Source organism: Homalodisca vitripennis, chromosome 7 (genome assembly GCF_021130785.1).
Source record: "Homalodisca vitripennis isolate AUS2020 chromosome 7, UT_GWSS_2.1, whole genome shotgun sequence".
Lineage (NCBI taxonomy): Eukaryota > Metazoa > Arthropoda > Insecta > Hemiptera > Cicadellidae > Homalodisca > Homalodisca vitripennis.
In genome coordinates this window covers 129,380,551-129,399,947 of record NC_060213.1, presented here as the reverse complement: position 1 = coordinate 129,399,947, position 19,397 = coordinate 129,380,551, and the positions used below count along the sequence as shown (strand labels likewise).

General features: G+C 32.9%; 1 protein-coding gene across 2 annotated transcripts; it reads right to left on the bottom strand.

The window, feature by feature from the left end:
- Nucleotides 1-335: 335 nt before the first annotated feature.
- Nucleotides 336-10,500, bottom strand: LOC124366317 (DDB1- and CUL4-associated factor 12 homolog). 2 transcript variants are annotated; one of them, XM_046822772.1, is made up of 6 exons: nt 9,652-10,500; nt 8,697-8,912; nt 6,814-7,095; nt 5,511-5,670; nt 4,586-4,737; nt 336-3,647 (listed from the first exon to the last, which is right to left on the bottom strand). In XM_046822772.1, the coding sequence occupies exons 1-6, from the start codon at nt 10,063-10,065 to the stop codon at nt 3,492-3,494; spliced, it is 1,380 nt and encodes a 459-aa protein (XP_046678728.1). In that variant the 5' UTR covers nt 10,066-10,500; the 3' UTR covers nt 336-3,491. The 2 variants fall into 2 exon arrangements, with proteins under 2 accessions (XP_046678728.1, XP_046678729.1); XM_046822773.1 differs by lacking the exon at nt 9,652-10,500 and adding an exon at nt 8,986-9,560.
- Nucleotides 10,501-19,397: the final 8,897 nt, after the last annotated feature.

The window sequence follows — 19,397 nt, the reverse complement described above, 5'->3', positions numbered from 1 at the left end:
TTCTTTATTGTCACATAGAAATAAATAATTTTTTATATAAATTATTATAAGTATACAAAACAAATTAGTATCACTTTAAAAAATCCATCAACTAAGTTTTTTTACAAAATTGCAAATTATTTTTATTATATTATTTACATAATTACATACATTTACAATTTTAATGGGTTTTGAAATTTTATGATGAATCATGGTTGAATTATGGTGACGTTAACTTAAGCGGGGATCTTGAGGAAGGTCAAATTATGTAATATGTGATCCGCATTCAAAGTGTTAAAAATGTTTGAGACAATGGTTTTCATATCAACAGGAATGGGTTACAATAAATACCACTATTAAACAGAAAAAAGTTTTATTTTTTTCTACATAAACTCCGATAAAAGAGAATAAATATTAATCACAATCATAATTTAAAAAACAAAAACAAAATAACAGCTTTGGAGTGCTCACTGCCACAATTGCAAATAATGACAGGGCGAACAAAACAAAACAATACATTTGAGTCCAGCCCAAAATATTATGTTGTTAACCCTTTAATTACAAAAAGTGAATATCCCAACAAAATTACAAGTTTAAAGTTTGTTAATGATCGTGGATGGTTTGAAAGGATAATGCAAATTTAGGATATTTGTCATCATTATGTGACAAAAATTGTTAACGATGGAAAGCATCTAAAATCCTTAAAATCACTATAAGTTTTTGAGCTACAAACTAAATTATGTCACATTTGGTCACAACAATATTTGTCCGACCTAAATATTTGGCTCACGTTTTGTAAATTTAATCACGTATTATGTTGCAATAATGTTTCACTTCATAAAAAACCTATCCTTTGTTTGAAGGTTATTTTTGACGATGGAAGGATTGTGAAGGAAACAGGATTTTTCAGTAACACTACGTTATCTGCAATCTGATCTCTTCTTCAGGTAAATAACTAACCTAATACATAACGTACGGGAAACGTAGTGTTACTGATTTCTTGTTTCACTGAACAATGGCAAATGTCCGGAAAAATCCTGTTTCCTTCAAATAACCTATTTTATAATTTGTTTGAAATTATTCTTTACATTCAAGCATTTGATGGAATTGTCAGGAAGACTTCCCATTATTAAATTTCACACATAAATTGTCATCCGTGACTATGGTACTATTAAATGTGTGTACCAGGTAAAAAACTTTGTCTGTTGCTCACAAATTGCATTGCCTGCCTCTTACTAGCAATGGTATTTTGGTACGATTTGTTAAAATTTTCAAGTAATTATCTTAATTATGCTGTCTTTTAAACTAAGGGATAGTCAATATAGAATTATGTATTCAATTACAGCCTTTTTCAGGATGAATATTTAATCAAGTTCCATTAATCTTGATTTATTTTGGACTTATTTATCGAATATTGTTCAAAATTATTATGTACAACACTAACTTAACCCTTTGCGATCGGACAGCCACTGATGTGGTCAAAATTTATCTCTCGCTCAGCTCGAATGTAGTCTCAAGTGGTTGTCCTCTCAGCTCGCCGGGCCACGCACAGTGGCCGGCTGGATTTTGCGTCACCACTTGGGGCTTGTGTAACCATGTACGCCACTTCGACTCAGATTTAAGAAGCAGTATTTGACCTTCGTCCCTTAAAATCACTGAGATTGAAATGAAATTCTCAAATAATTTACAAAGTTTAATAGCTTCAACGTTGAAACTTCATTGATTGGTTATTTATTATTTGATTTTAAACTAAGTATAAAGTTATTGGTTGATCTGTTTTTAAAGCATTTTTATTTTCAGAATGAAAATAAAACCAGTTTCAAGTAGGTCTTTAGTATCAACAGAATATAACCTCATTTCCATATTTCGAGCTTCATCTCCACCAAATGCACTGGTATAAATCATAATTATTCTGAACAATGTTTACTATGGTATATGCTGCAAATAACATACAATTTTAGTTACTTATTTGACTGAGAGGTTGCAGCACTTTTCTGTCAAAACTGGATAAGGATTGAATTTTACAACTGCACAACACAGTGGGCCACATGTAGTGGCCCGTCGAGCTTGAGGACAGGATGTGGTCATAAATAAATTATCTGACAGCCATGGTCACCATAGTGGCCCGGTGATATGAGAGGCCAATCAAATAAGTTTAATGCCGATGGCAAAGGGTTAATATAAAACACTAAAAATAGAAAATGTGTGAACAGCTCTTGTTCATAGAATATACATTAATTAGGAATTACCACCTGTTCTTTTGGCCACCAGAATGATTACTACTTTACTACAGTAGATTCATCCGAGTATTGAGAGTGAAGGGACCCCCACGACCGCTGTGACGTGTGATAGGCTGGTTCACAGTAGTGCCAACTCACTGGCAACGTGAAGTTGTAACCGCCCAGTTATCAAATACTATAAAAATTGATGGAATCGTTTCTTTAGCCAATTCTGATATTTTTTTACATCTACAACCCAAGTTGTAACGCAATACGCGGGTGCCGCCAACTTCATATCATAACCGTCAATTGAAAAAATTTGATAAAACTCAATATCATAGGTTCTTTTTATTTGTTTAACACACTAAAAACGACACTGAATTTGAACTTTACTGGCAATGCAGAGGCACCAATATACTAAAAGTGTCTCGAGTGAAGGAAGGTGTGAGTGACTATGTAAACTCAGCATGCCAATATTCTAGGAATTTGAACAACCCATGTGCACTCTCCTGAGTTTCACTCTTTCTAGTTGGTAAAAACCCCAGAGGCTCACCACGCTGTGTGCGAAGTGTAAACACTCGTTGAATAGACTGTAGTAGTTATACATTTTAATGCTTAAAATTAGGGTTTACAATTCCCTACCCAACATGGTATTTTTAAAATAATTTGTTATTAGTGTTTTATAATTAAAATTTTGGAATCAGCACTTACACAGATATTGCCCATGGTAAGCAGATACCACAAATGGTTGTGTCTCAAACTGTTTTCTTGGGCTACCGAGTGAACTTCTTTTTCGAAAAGTTAATAATTAACAAAAGTCAGGAGAAAATTTCCATACACAGGCCAACATAAAGTCATGTTCACAGTGTTTTATGTTTGAAGGTTAATTCTATGTAACAAACAACATAGCAGTGTAATGCAACAGAACGTTACTCTGTATTAACATCAACGATCAATATGTTTCTGACCAAATAGAAATCAATAAAACGATAATACCAATCTTTAAAGGTAAACAAACTAAAAGAAGTTAAAAAACATTAAAAATACAATATTCTCAAAAAGATTTTGTCCGGTGATTAAAAATATAAATCACCTAAATATACACAACATAAATACATGTACAGAAAATGCTTAATAATAAAATAAAATAACAAATGGTTTAATCTGTAACATTTTCAATAACGTATATAAAAGACCACGTTCAACATTAAAGTAACAGGTACATAAAACTGTCGAAAGCAAATAAATTAATGTAAATATTGTATCGACAGAAAGGTGCTAGAATTCATTTGGTTATCGCCAGAGACCGGCGTAATTTCCGTAGAGATTCGCCGGCAGGGGTCCGCCCGCTGTGAACAATCGTGTCCCAGAAAAGTCGAAGCAATGGGTATAGATGGCCGGAGTGTAGCGAACCTGTTGAAACCCGTCCAAGTACTCTTCATCAGGAAACTGAAACACAGTACTTTATTGTTCAGTTGTGATAAGTTTAAATAATTCACAGCGCTGTATATTCATTTATGTGTTATACCTGAAGGAAAATCAGCAAATTTCATAATTAACAAAAATATCTTGTTTGATAATAAGTAATATCCCTTCCAGGCAAATCTGGAGACAGATAAGTTTACACATGGGCTCTGTTTGAAAGTTTATGACAATGATTACTGTATTTATATTAGTGACACGTCACTTACCTAGAGTCAATTTTCACTTTCACTAGCTGTACGAAAAAGAACAAGAAGTTAAAAAAAAACAAAACAAAAAAATGTTCCAAACTGTACAAATGTTTTTTATTGTTATTAATACTACTATCAATTTGAGCACTAAATTGTTATGGTTTGTTACAGTCAATTAAAAAAGATGCATTCACTGCATACTTATTGATGGACATATTACTTGAAAAGCGTGATGAGACGTGTGTTAAAGTTATTTTATACAGCAATATTGTATTTTTATTGATTTCACATGTAGCTACTTAAGATTAGAGTACTTTAAGGGAGTTTTTTTATGAACCACCCTTTTTACTTCCAAGTTTTTAGTACAATAAGTTTTTATTTATTGTAAGATACTTCTTTAATTTAAATACAATTTAAATACTGTAACTAGGTACTATAAAGATGTTTATCACAATACGTTCAGTTACTATTTACACTAAAAAGTAATAATTTAAAAAAATTGTGTAACAAGATAATTGGATAGCAGATTGGAATAATGATATAAAATTTTCTGCACTAACAATAAAAATATATGCCACAACCAGGTTTTCATAAAATATATTGTTATACAGTGTGTAATTGTGCAAGACTCCCTTCTCCTTAATTCCGGTCATTAGAGACCTAACTAATTAAATGTATCAGCCTTGTGCAATTTCGTCTATTTTCTGTACTTACCACGTATCCCCGAGAAGCTTTCAGAACAACTGTCCGAGTGGAGTTAATAGAACTTTCTAAGTATTTGTTGGCTCTCAGATCATAAAACATGATCATCCCGAGTCCAGTGCCTATCGTCAATGTATCTGTCTGAAAACTGGCAGATCGAATACCTGAAAAATCAAGAAAATGTGTAAACCAGTTACAAGCATTTATAGTTATGTGCAATAAAACTCCCATATGGACATAACCCTGCAAGCGTCTATCAGAAATTCTAAATTGTACTCTGATAGTACATAGTTTTAACAGGGTCCCTCTATACATTTCATACAAAATCTTATATTTAGTGTCTGTATAAGTGTTATATATCATTTTTCTTGTTAAGAGTCAGAGAATAAAACTAAGTATTTAGGTTTGAAGTAAAAATAAAAAATTATTACTGCTTATATTGTACTTAGTATTTGACATGTGAAAAAATATATTATATAAAAGTATCTCCCTCATAATAAAATAGAAGCTGCTTAAAAAATCTAAAATACACAAATTTAGGGATTTAGTTGTAAACACAAAACTATATAGTTTTTGGGATTCAGAAAAGTAAAAGGTAATGATTTTTTATGTTAACATGGAACAATGTTAACATAAAAGATTGCAAAGTAGCACATTTTTATTCATTTTCAGTAAAAACAAGGAAATAAGCATAATAAAATTTACTTACAAGCTTTTTAACTTTATGAAGTTAGCTAGCTGATGTAGGACAGAGTAGTACTAACATAAAATTTGTACTTCAGGCCCAACAAAGTAAGTAACGTCAGATTCCATTAGAATGTTGACGAAGATCTACTTGATCTACAAGGATCACCTATACTGACACATTATATACTGACCTATACTGAATTCCATGCATTTTCTGAGCCCTAAAGAGAAATTTGGATTTTAAACTTACCGCAACCACTATATCTGGAAGGAATTTTCTTTATCGCTTGCACTGTCCGAGAGTCCAAGAGGAGAGTGTATGATCGGCAACCAACAGCATACATTGAACCATTCTCTCTGACAGCCATGCAAACATTCTCTTGAACTGACGGCAATTTGCGGGAGATTATCTATTGAATACAAAATTTACTTGATACCTTTGGTTCATAATCTTTATAAGACATTTAATTTTTACTGCTTTTTACATTACAAATAATTATAAAAAAAACATATTTATCACACAAAAAGGTAAGAGAAGTTCACAATTGGGATTTTCCTTGCCAAAGTTAATCTGAACTGGAAGATTTTCTATGATATACATGTCCAAAATATTATTTCTTAAATTTTCCTAAAGCATGTTGCGCTGAAAAAACTGAAAGACTGTCATTAATCAAGTTACTCGCAGTATTTCATTATTTAAATAGGTTCTATTCCAGCAATGTATAGGTAGTAATATTATAGTATATCACATATTCATCTTACAAATCAAAGTTTGGCAGATTGTTGATGTGGGTGGAGTGCTGCAGACATTCATATAATATTACAATGAAAAGTTGGAGAATTGAATTATTTTAAAAATCTACATCTCGGCACCATGGGTAGTGAAGAGCAAGACTAAGCTAGCTTGATTCATAAAATATCTCTCCATAACAATATAAAACATCAAATTTAACGTCACTGCACCTCTATACTAAGTGAGATCTCAGATTCTGATACTGCCACTGCACCATATTGCACGTGTTAATATGATCAGTTGAGGAGTTAACATATACATAGTATCAATAATAGAATAACAAATTTGTTTTTAAATTGGGCTAAATCTCATAGACATCGGGGAGAAAGATAATAGTGAATATACTGAAGAATTTTAGTTGCAGAAAACTCACAAAGAATGTTCAGTAATGCAAAAAATATGAATTTTAATCATTTATTATTTTAGGAGTAGTTTTATAATACCTGAGACCAATAATAGAAGTCGACTGCGATCTGTATGGTGCTGACAGTCCACTCTAGATTGCGCTGCACTGTGCTGTCCCCCCTACTCTGCACTTCTTCATCTCTTGCCCCCACCCTGCCTTGCTCTTCCAGCCCCACAACACCACTACTTGTTTACAGAATAGATCCGCTAGAGTGAACAATACTCGCACTGTTCTCGCCAGCCTCAAACATCAACATACGATTACCAGTCTACTTCTACTATTGATCTCTTATAACACTAATGACCTTGCTCGATCGCCAATCCAAACCAAGGAAGGGGAACGTGACAAACCCACCTGTTGGAATGTTTCTGCGCTCCAGACGTGTATGTAACCGTTGAGTGAGAGGGCGGCAAGTTCACGCGCACGCTTATTGAACACGAGCGCACGCACCTTCTGCGCACTTTTGCACTCTTTGACACACACGGCGGAGATGGACTGGTACGTCGGGATGTCGCTGTCTTTGCCCATGTCAGGATCAGAAATCCGCCACAGACCCATGCGGGCGTCCCTCGAGCCGCTGACCAGGAACTGATCGTCCAACCAACACATGTCGAAGACCCAGTCTTTGTGCGCTCCCTGTCATATATGTCACATTATTTTAAGAAAAACATTTGTGAAATTTACCTTCAAACAATGGGAACGCCAATTGATGAGATATCTGGGATTAGGACAATACAGACAAGGTACACTTGACCTGTTCACCTCACTCTGTACAGTACAACTTGTCAAAACATGACCAGTGATAAAAGCCAATGGCTCAGTGTGTGTACATTAACAGTCAGTAGCATTCATTATTTTGGGTTACAACGCTAAGGACATTTTTTGTACAGTTAAATTATATAATACATACACAATTTAGCAAGTGGTACTTTGCATACTGCCGATCAGCTACCGTTCGTGAACATACACAGCACTCATGGTAATGCCCGACCATTAATATAGAAGATACTAACTGCAAGCAGAATATTATTTACAAAACAGATAATGCGTTAATAAAGTTACCTATTTTTGATTTTTCAAACACAATTAAAAATTACAAAAACACATTTTATGAATTGGTAAATTGTGTACTGGTGATGAGTTGCCATCCGCAAACATACCCAGCACACTTGAGACCATTACATGTACACAAATACAGATCTACAAGCAAAATATGGTTTACTCAAATAGAATAATTTTGTTATAAATATGTTATGTATTAAAAGGTTTTTTTAAACAAAGTACGACAAAGATCATGTTTTCACGATCAGTAATTTAAGTAATGCCATTCAGCTGTCATCTGGGCATATACAAAGCAGATACGTTGTGTTGCACGAACTTAAATATATAGAAAGTACTAAAGCAAGCAAAATATTATTTTTAAAATTCAAATAATTTGCAAATAAGATAATCTATGTATGATTTTTCAAACCCAAATATTATAAAAACATTTTACAGATAGTTTATTTGGTGTACACTACCAATTAAATGTGGAGAGTCTCCACAGATTCAATTGTCAAATTCCGTTGATTGATTCTCTAACCTAAATCTCTATTGAAGATTTGGATTTGAGATTTGGCCCAAAACACCACTAGTTTATTATTATGTAAACAAAACTGATACTTTAATCAGAAAATTTTGGTGATTTAAAGTCATAATATGTGGTGGCTTCAACGAATTCCATGACCATTCATTAAAATCTGTTACTTTCTCTGAACTTTCATGACTGGTAGACATCCTGATATCATTTTCAAACTTTTTAGTAACAAAATATTAACCGTCATGCAGAATTGATTTATTTTGTGTATAAACAAAACTAACAAAATGAAATATGATCTAAATATTGGTAATGTTTTAATAGTATTTTCTCAACAACGTAAGAATAATATTTACACAGTCAACATCGACAACCTTCAATAATGAACTTTTGTGTTTTACACAATTTTCATTATTACTAAGGAAAGTTAGTTCTCACTAATCAACACGAACACAAACTCAATGTTTCCTTCCTTCCACTCATAAAACTCTTTAAAATAAGTTCAATTTCCATTATTGTACTACTGATGTACCTACATTTCTTGGATGGGAAAAAAAATTCATAACAACGTTATATACTTTTTGCAAGACCTAAATTTTTGTCCTTTGCGAAAAAGACTTGCAGAGACCTTGTAACTCTTTTGAAATGAACACTACCTTACCTCTCCAACACAGACAGGGTCCAACGTGGGTAACCTATAGATGGCAACATCACAACTGTTCTTGGCTCCTGTGGCCAGAAGCGTGCGTGAAGGGTTGATCTGCAGGGAGTGAATGCCACATTGCTGCTCCGGAGGCAAGTCTACTGCGTTGATACTGCGACTGCTCAGAGACGGGATCTGATCTATACGCTGCGTCACCACATCGTACACCATCAGCTGAAAAATATTCCTCTTGTCTATTTTTCTTTAGCATCCTCTTAATTATTCTTACGAGACAAAAATTACTGACCTTAATTAGATCAAATGGTGCAGTTTTCAGCCATCCAATCATGTACAGAGAAGATTATAAAAAGTTTCATAAGGTATAACTGTAAAAGAGGTTTAGAAATGGAAATGTTTTTAGTTTGCCAAGTTTGGTTGGGAAAATTAATTTACTTTAAAACAATTTTGAACAACACACAGTCTAATAGAAATAATTAATGAGGATGTTCAGTTTAAGATTTCTTTACTCATGACGGCTCTCCACAGAGAGGCTGATCGAATGGAATATTAGTTCTCAACTAAAAATATTAAATAACTTAAACAAAATCTATATTACATAAACTACATAAAATACCAACACTCTTCCTACAAAACATACAGCACACTGATAAATAAATATGCCTGTTGTTTTGAGCGTTTTTTTTCACCACATTATAAACTGGTTTGCAGAACAACTCAGCATCACACTTTTTATAAAAAACAGACATAAAATTACCAGGGTGTACAACTAGTACTGTTTTTAATCAATAGTTTGGTTCAGATCCAATTTTTGTTGTGGCCACTTAATACACTGCATCCAAAAGTACTAACTTAGTAAGTCTATATTAAATGAAACGTACAAGAATACACGTGCGAGTGTGTAATGACAGTGAAAGTTCAAAATCCTAACGAGCCTAGATAGGATTCAATTTACCTTGTTACATTTTGTACCGAATGCAACTTGACGATCACTCAGCCACTGAGAACAAAACACCTTGTTCATGGTATTAAGCTGAATTGGCCTTTCTTTGAACATATCATTTGTTAATATGTGACGTGAACCATGGTTCGACTTAAAGCGTTTAGGTTCTCTTAAACCACTTTCTCTACTTCTTATAAAATCAACACAATTATATGACTTGTTAAGAATTTCCTTTTCAGCAAATGGTGTTAGTAGTTCATCTTCATCTTCTGAATCTTCATAACAAACAAAATCATCTGGTTTCTCTGGTTTTCTATTTCTTTCTGCTCTTAGAGCTCTCGTCCTTACTTTTCTCTCTTCCAAACGAGATTTATAAGCACAAGGAGGTTTAGAACCAAAAATTGGAATTCTTACAGTTTCTGCCATATTAGACAATTAGGCCTAATGATGACCTTGAGCACTTTTAATTGTAGGTGTTTCTTAAATGCAACACTAATATTTAGCCTAGTTTAAAACTCATTGAAAACATAAGCTCCCCTTATGTGAGAGGCTGACACATTGGTTCATTTTAACCACTTTTCAACACCTAATAAGAGCGATTTTACTTATTAAATTGTTTATATTTTGGGTATTAAAATAATTTTACTAGGCCTACTATGTGGAGAAGAAAAGCACTAATGACAAACAAGCACTAAGAGTGAGCACTGAAACTTTAATAAAATATTGTATAGGTTATGCACTTGATAGAATAATTTTCTTCTACCACTTGAAACTTGAAACCAATGTAAACAAAGTGTTTTGTTAAATTTTACTTAATTTTTAATAACATATGACTGATAGTAATTAATAGAATACAAAACTTGATTGACTTAGAAGCAGGGTGGCCAACGTGAATTAAAAGAAATTCCCACACTCATTTTAAGTTACCCACAAGATAAAACCGTGTATGTACACACACACACACACACACACACACACACACACACACACACACACACACACACACACACACACACACACACACACATCACACACACACACACACACACATATACATATATATATACAGGGTGATTCGGTTAGTGTAACCGGCACTTTCTGAGCTGATTGTACTATAAAAAATAAAGAAAAAAGTTCATATAAACATGGGTCCGGAAATGCTTCCTTACTGGGTTATGGCCAATTGAAGATTTCACCAAAAATTGTGTGCAGGAGGTCAAATGATGATTTGCCGCGTGTTTATGAAGAGATATTTAATAGGCGAATGCAACTTTTTTCTAACGGATTTTTAGATGAGAAATTTGAATAAAGTTCATCTCATAGCTGTATCTCATTTAGTTTTTTTGTTATAACCAAAAAAAAACAGAAATAAAATAATTTTGAAAACACTTTTTTAAGGTTTAACGGACAATTATTTTTGTTAAATAGGCATTGAAGACCCACATTTTTACAAAAAAAAAAACAGTAGCAGTCGTGGGACTGCCGATAGAAGTGAAAACGGAACTATTAAGTTGAGAGTAATTAACAATACGTTATAGTAGCAGTACATCTGTAATTGTAAAATGTGACGCGTTTTTAATTTTCCAATTTTAAAATCCACGAAAAAATATTATCAAATAACTAGAAATCTATTTTACCACGCTAGTAAGATAAATCTTATACCGTAATAACACTCATTTCATGATGAAGAGGTTAAATATTAAAAACATAATTAAAATGAATAATGCTAAATTTTAAATACAAATATTAAAAATGTTTAAAAATATATTCGTTGTTTTCATTATTCATTTATCTGTATAAAAATATGTTGTAATTACTCCAAATATTAATAGTTAGTTAAACATAGAATACAAGTGAGTAAACACCGAGTGAACACAACAGTGAGTTGAACACCGTTGTAAATAATACAGTTATTGCTACGGATAAAGTATATAATTGCAATAACAATTAAACCCACAATATTTTTAAAACTAATAAATTAGTTTAAATTAACTTGGTTCATTCGTAAAGGTATTTTTATTGCACAATAAACTAATTTATTGAGTTAATACGGTATCAGTGACCCAATGCGCCAACTACAGTTTCCGGCAGAAACGTTCACTCATCACTTCATACTCTACTACAGGCTAAACTAAATTTCCAATAAAAAAATGATAAATTACAAAAAAAATATTCATCTATTTTCACACAACTTTCTCGCTGACAAATTTTGTCTGACCAAAAAATAAAAAAAAATCCTCGCTTACTACTTTTTCTTGTCATTGTAAACGCTATGTAAAAATGTAAATCATAATCAAAATTATTTTCGAAATTTTTTTAATATTTAAAAATGTAACCAATAGATTGCCAATATTAAGAGCTTTAATTTGACGCATCTTACAGAATTGTACGACATTGGCTTCACTTTTAAATCGCGAGAGGAAGCCGTAAAGGTCACTGATTTTCGCAGTCTGTTTTCATACTCCGCCGGGACAGTTTTAAAACACAGCGAGACTGACTTTTTCATGCAGGTTAGTAGTCCGCGGCCAAGTCTAACGTTAAAAAACACAGCGAGACTGACTTTTTCATGCAGGTTAGTATCATTAGCATGTCGGTGACGCGAACCGAGGATTTTACCAAGGCCGCACTATACACCAGGCCGGAGTCACCACCCCTCCACTTAGCGCGCCACGTCATCGCAGTGGCCGGCCGCATCAGCTGAGACAAGCCGCACATAGGCCTACTACAAAAACTCTGTTAGAAATAGTGGAATTCTTAACTAAGAACCTAAAATTGTCCTACATCTTACTAGGAAAATTTCAAACAAATAGTTTAGAAGCACGTTTTGGCCAATTTAGGCAAATGAGTGGGGCCTGCTATAAAACTTCAGTAAATCAGGTAATACAATCTGAAAAAATGTTGAAAATATTAAGTCTCATGAAATTATACTCTGCAAAATATTCTGAAATATGTATAATAAGATATATTCTCTCAGAACGATGATTTAGAGAAATGTGAAAAAGAAATCGTTAATCCAGTTTTTTGACGAGTTTCAAGTAGATCTGAATGAAGTTAAAGTTACAGAGAATGAATATGTTAAGTTTAGTAATTGGTGGTTATATCAGCCATATTAATTTTAAAGAATATATCATGTAAATCGTGCAAGGAATTGTTAACCCTTGGTTCTGACTCAAATTGTTTCTATCGGTCCTTACGGAAGGATAATGTTTACTTTAACTTAATTGATAGGGGTGCCTTGAAATACCCCTCTGATTTTCATTATTCAGGTTATTGTTATATCTTTTAAAGTTTGTTTATCTGATAGATATGAAAGTAAATTTTCTTCTGAGAAATAATCAGAGAGCTATCTTAGAATTTTTGGCCTTAAATGAGAATGAAAAGTGTAACAGTTTGTAATGTAGAAAAAGTAGACTTACAGTACAATTCATTTTTTCATTTTGTAATATTCTTTTGAATAATTTATTCCAGACCAGCAACTGATTCAATGAAAAGAAAACAGTCTGAACAGAATTGTAGTGTAAAAACAAAATCTAACAAAAAGAGAAATGTTTTCTAAGTTAAGTTCAAACTAAAATGTATAAAACACTAAACAAAATTGAATTTGTAAAATTTTATTCTAACAAGTAATAAGTATTGTTTTATGTTTATTTGGTATTTATAATTCTTTGTAATATCAGATGATACCTACATACACTGTTTTACTAATATGTCATTTTTACCTTTGCAACTAATATTGTGACTACCTACTCGAAATAAGCATACTTTTATAAATTAAAATAAGTTTTTGAACTCACTTTTAATCTTCATTTATACCCCAACTTCCAAATATTGAAAAAATTTAATAAGTCTTTTGATAGTTTAAGCCATCAAGTAGATTTATAAACAGCATGAAGTGAAATGTTCTAATTTGTTTAGTACACGTCTTTTCAAATCAATTTTATTATTTTTATACATGCCAAAATAAGACAATATTGCCACAGATTTAAAGAGGATGATGTAAGCTTTAATTTGATTATAACATATATAATTTTACTCCAGATTTTAAGCTGTCAAATGGCAGGTTGTAAGTTGCGTATTTTTGCATTGAATGTAACGGCCGCTCCTAGCCGTACGGCTGCTACTGTGACGTCACAGCTGGATGGCTCCGGCCTGGTGTATAGTGCGGCCTTGATTTTACCCTCTACCAAAACGCTCAACGCGCCTAAAGAAGTTTTCACTTCAAAAACTTGCAGAAAATTTAATTCTGAATAAAATTATGTGCCACACGGCTATTAACAGCGAAGTATTAGTTTTCTGGAATTTAATTTTACAACAAACATTCTACCAAGCAAGAAATTCCAAAGCAAAGGAAAACCGCATTTTAATGACATAGAGTAGCCTACACATAAGATTTATTAGGATGCAATTTAAATTAAGTTTTAAATAAATTATTGTTTTTCATCTAAAGCTTAAAATACTACGTACCACTTTCATAACAGGTGTTCAAAAATCAGTCCTTGTACTTCAATACACTTAGCAGCTCGCTTTCTGATTGATCGAGTTATCCTCCGCAACGCTGCATGATTGTTTTTGATTTGTGCGGCGGCATCTTCAATTCGATTTATTAACTCTTCACGTGTATTTACTTTTTCCTGGTACACCAGGTTCTTCATCCAACCCCATATACAGAAATCTAATGGAGTTAGATCTGGTGATCTTGGTGGCCAAGTGTGTGGTCCACCGCGACCAATCCATCGCCCGGAAACTGCTCGTTTAAGTGCATTGTTACATTATGGGAAAAGTGGCAGGGCACCATCATGTTGATAAATAATATTGCACCTTGCTGCTAATGGAACATCTTCTAATAATAGTGGTAGTTGTTCTGTAAGGAATTCTAGGTACATGCGGGAATTTAGATGTCCTCGGAGAATGAATGGTCCCCTATTAATCGATCATGAATGAGTCCACACCATACATTTACACTAAATCTGTGTTGAAAGTTGCGCACGATTGTACTATGTGGATTTCCTTCTGCCCAAGTGTGTTCATTGTGAAGGTTGTTGACGCCATATCGGGTAAATTGAGCTTCATCCATGAATAAAATGGTTCTATGATGTTGACGGTTTCTAATTAACCAGTTGCAAAATTCCAATCGAAGAGGAGGATCTGTTGGTTGAATACTTTGAACTTGTTGTTTATGGTAAGGGAACATGCTATTTTTTGCGCAAAGTTCTCCATACTTCAGACTGAGACACTGCGAATCGGCTAGAAAGACGCCGTGTACTGACACCAGGACTGCGTTCAGTAGCCATGATTATAGCCTCTTCCATATCTACATTATTCTGGGCAGGGCGATCCCGATAATTATTAATACTAGGAAGTTTACCTGTTACTCTATAGGGTACGAAATGATCCACTGATCGTTTTTTGGGTTTGGAACTCTGCGATTAGGAAATCGTCTTCGGTATTCTGCAGTAGCAGCGGTTGCATTTCCGTCACAAACGCCTAAGACAAATACCATGTCGGCATATTCTTCCGTTGTAAATAACAAAGGCATTGCAATTGTGATAGTAAGTTACTTTAAAATACACTTCACTAACAAACGAGTAGTAAATTAATTGTATTAAATTGCACTCATTAAACTAGTACAGAATTGGTAACAAATAATTTGGATTCCTCAATAAATTGCAGTGTATTGTTGAACAGCTGATTTGTGATACCAACTTATAAAAACATAATTTACCTTCTGTAAAACTAACGTGACAAAGATATGTAGGTACATGATGTAACCATTTGGATAGTCCCTAAAAAGTAATAGTTTTTATTGTTTTTTTAGTTGAGCATTAATCTATTAAAATCGTATTTACAATTGTATGCTAATCAATTATTTGTGTACCTTATATCATTACATTACGGTGTTTATTTACTAAATACGTATTTCTTGCTTGGTAGAATTTTGTTGTAAAATTAAATTCCAGAAACTAATACTTCGCTGTTAATAGCCGTGTGGCACATAATTTTATTCAGAAATTAAAATTTTCTGCAAGTTTTTTTGTAAAAATGTGGGTCTTCAATGCCTATTTAACAAAATAACTGTCCGTTAAACCTTAAAAAAGTGTTTTCAAAATTATTTTATTTCTGTTATTTTTTGGTATAACAAAAAAACTAAATGAGATACAGCTATGAGATGAACTTTATTCAATTTCTCATCTAAAAATCCGTTAGAAAAAGTTGCATTCGCCTATAAATATCTCTTCATAAACACGCGGCAAATCATCATTGAACCTCCTGCACACAATTTTTTGTGAAATCTTCAATTGGCCATAACCCAGTAAGGAAGCATTTCCGGACCCATGTTTATATGAACTTTTTTCTTTATTTTTTATAGTACAATCAGCTCAGAAAGTGCCGGTAACACTAACCGAATCACCCTATATATATATATATATATATATATATATATATATATATATATATATATATATATATATATATATATATGCGTTGATTTTGACGTTTTATCTTGTGGGTAACTTAAAATGTATGCGAGGATATATATATATATATATATATATATATATATATATATATATATATATATATATATATATATACTAGCTGTTTCCCGCGGCTTCGCACGCTTTTCGTAAGTTTTGCCCGCGTATGAGCATTTCTTGTTGAAGTAAATTATATTTCCAACCCCGATGTAGATTTTACCTTGATGTCACGATCAAAAAAATATGTCAAAAATGTATTGTACATGCATAATGTATTTAATTACAAAGTGGTCTACCACTCAACCTTTAAGTTCAACCAAAAATTTAGTTTAGACAATTTTACATCATAACTTAGCGCCTTCAAATAGTGTTTCACTGTTTAATATACGTATCTATCTCGTAATTGCAGGTTATAATGTGCAGGCGCTTTGAAAACTTTTCTTCATTTTATTCGTTTATATTCACGACATAAGCGATTAATTCAGATAATAACTATCCTATCTTCTAAGTTAGACTAAATTACGGATACATGTGAAATTTGATTGAAATTGGTTCAGTCGTTTTGGAGTTTATTGGCAACATACATCGTGACTCAAGATTTTTATATATATAAGATATGGAACCTTAGATTGGGCATTAGGAATACTAATATTACATAAAAGGGGGCGGATTTGCAAATGGTATGTACCGTAAATTTCATCATTAGCAGATATCCTGTGTTCTCGCGTGTAATTAAACAATATAATTAGTAACTAACGTAAAAGTCTTACGGTTCACACCGCGTTGAAACGTTATTTACAATTATGTTCTTAAAATATTTCAGCATCGCTGAGGAAAGTTATCTTTACTCAACAGATGTTATATCAAAACTTAGACCACGTAAACCTAAGAATATGGTCAGTAGTATATATTAGACTCAATTATACTACTTCCCCATCACAACTAAACGTAAAGTGTCCAGAATAGGTTTAATCCTGTTGGGTACATAATGGGTTACAGATTTCATGTGCAGTGTCTAAACGTGTGTTATTTATTGACACTATAAATCCGAGCTCTACTAGGTACATTGTAGCTACTACAGACGTACCCGTAACTGATAAACACAAATAATATCAGAACAGAAACGGACAAGAACTACAACCACAAGATTGTGTAGATAGTGGAACATTACATCATATAAAAATGTCCAAGGTCAAGATTTTATAACTGTAAATGTAAATCGTTCATTGTATGAACAAGGAAATGAAGGCACCAGGTCGACGAATGCCAAAAGTTCCATTCCCATTGAAAGACCCTACAACATGGCCTAACTTCGTCTAGTAAAAAGAGACATTACTTTACTTTTACTCTTTACACATCTTAATCCCAATTACCGTGAGTGTATTATACCTGAAGGGCCATGCACTGTTAATATAATAAGAAAGAGTGTGATGGTTTCTCTCAAGAGGTTCATGGGACCTAGTTTCCGAGGGAACTTGGAGGTTTACAAATTCGAGAAATTCGTATTATCTGATCTGATCATGAAGATCCTTAAGTAGGAAAAATGCATTTTGTAGCATCATGCGTGTCACCCTAACAATGAGTCCAAATTAAAAATACAGATCATCAACATGAACTTCACTCTATGCAGTTCTTTGACTGACTCTCACAATTCTTTACAATTTCACTGGTATTTTCTTGAATAACAACGATGTGTTCCACTTGGTAGGGAAACTATGTAACAGAATGGAATTCAAATATTTTACTGACTAATGAGCAATAGATTATTTTAAGAATTAGTGGAAGTCTCATCCCTATAGTTGCCTTAATTATGAAATCTAGGAGATGGTTGGCGTTATATTAGACATACTGTATTTGATTGTTTACAAATAGGTTGCTCGTGAGGACCATGTCCAAACCCCTAATAAACTTTGCACTTTGTATATGACCTTGAACCTTAGAACCTTGAAGCTGGTTGTTAATCTAAACTGATATATTTTACTTGTGAAGGATACGATATTACACTTTTCGTTTCAATAGTCTTAAAGTTTTAGCTGTACCATCTTTCTAATTTTATCCAGTGCTGCTGTTAAATGCAGCCTTCCGTTTTCGTGATTTTCAGAGAGAGCTTGAGATTGCATACAAACGTTAAGGTTGTTGATTGTATGTGTTGGATGTCAGAAACAAATGTATTGAAAATATCGACTTATATGAGAGCACTGAGGGACACTGAATCAAAATAAGAAACTGTCAGAAATCGCCGACTGCATACCTCACTTCCAACCTTATGTTGCTGAGTTGATATACGCTTTGTCTGTTTTCTCTTCCAAGATTTGTAGATTGGAGAAGGTATTTAAATTTGATCATATTTGGGAATATTCTTCTTGATAAAGAAATGTATAAATTCCAAGCGCAGTGGCTCGATCGGTACTTTCTAGTTTAAGTACATCTAGTTCCAGGGGTTTTTCTATTGTAAGGTGACATAATATAATGAACAGGTTTGGTGTGTGTTTTCCAAGGGTAATTGTTTTGGTGGAAAGCGATGTCTATTGATAGACAGAATAAATTAGAAGCAAATCGACTTGGTCGAAGTATGGCGATTTGTTCGTTCAATTAAGTAGGTGCCTGTAAATTTACAAAACGTGCCCAATTAAATATTTATTAAAAATTAAACGTTTAAACAGTAGTATACATAACTGTACGCGCAAAATAAGGGCTTTAAGAACTTGTATAAGGACATCAATGCTGAACTGTTGAACCTCTCGGCATTGAATAAGAAGTTAAGATAAAAGATCGTTTGGTAGTAACTTTTTTCATGAAGTTCTAGAATTACATTTACGTTATCCGTAAACTTGAATCAAGTAACTTGTGTAAGGTAAACGACATAGTAATTAGAAGTTTGTATTAGCAAATAATTACCTCTAAATGTGGAAATGCGGGAATAAAACAGATACATTTTTAAGTAACTCTTATTATTATATTTAAATTAGCTGTGATTAAATTTTAAAGTTGGATATCTATATTTATAATCCAAGAATTAATTGTTATTTTTGTACTCATACTGTAAAGAATTCTTTATTTTGTTCCACGTAATTGATTCCGTGTTTGCCGTAACTAATTGAATTATATTTGCTTATTGTCGTTTTAAGAACAGTTCATACAATTTAAAATAATCAATAAGAAGTAATAATAATAACACTCATAACATACTAATTATAGTACACAATTTAATACTCATAGTCTACTGTAAAGTAGATCTCTTTGTAATTCTCTCATCACTGCACGGATAGGCGTGAATGTCAA

Bases quoted from the DNA above. Each gene is read 5' to 3' on its own strand.
- LOC124366317 (XM_046822772.1), bottom strand. From the start codon at position 10,065: ATGGCAGAAACTGTAAGAATTCCAATTTTTGGTTCTAAACCTCCTTGT. The intron at 5,671-6,813 runs GTGGGTTTGTCA...TGTATTCAATAG, and splicing joins GCGCAGAAACATTCCAACAG to ATAATCTCCCGCAAATTGCC. The intron at 4,738-5,510 runs GTAAGTTTAAAA...TTGATTTTTCAG, and splicing joins TTCCAGATATAGTGGTTGCG to GTATTCGATCTGCCAGTTTT.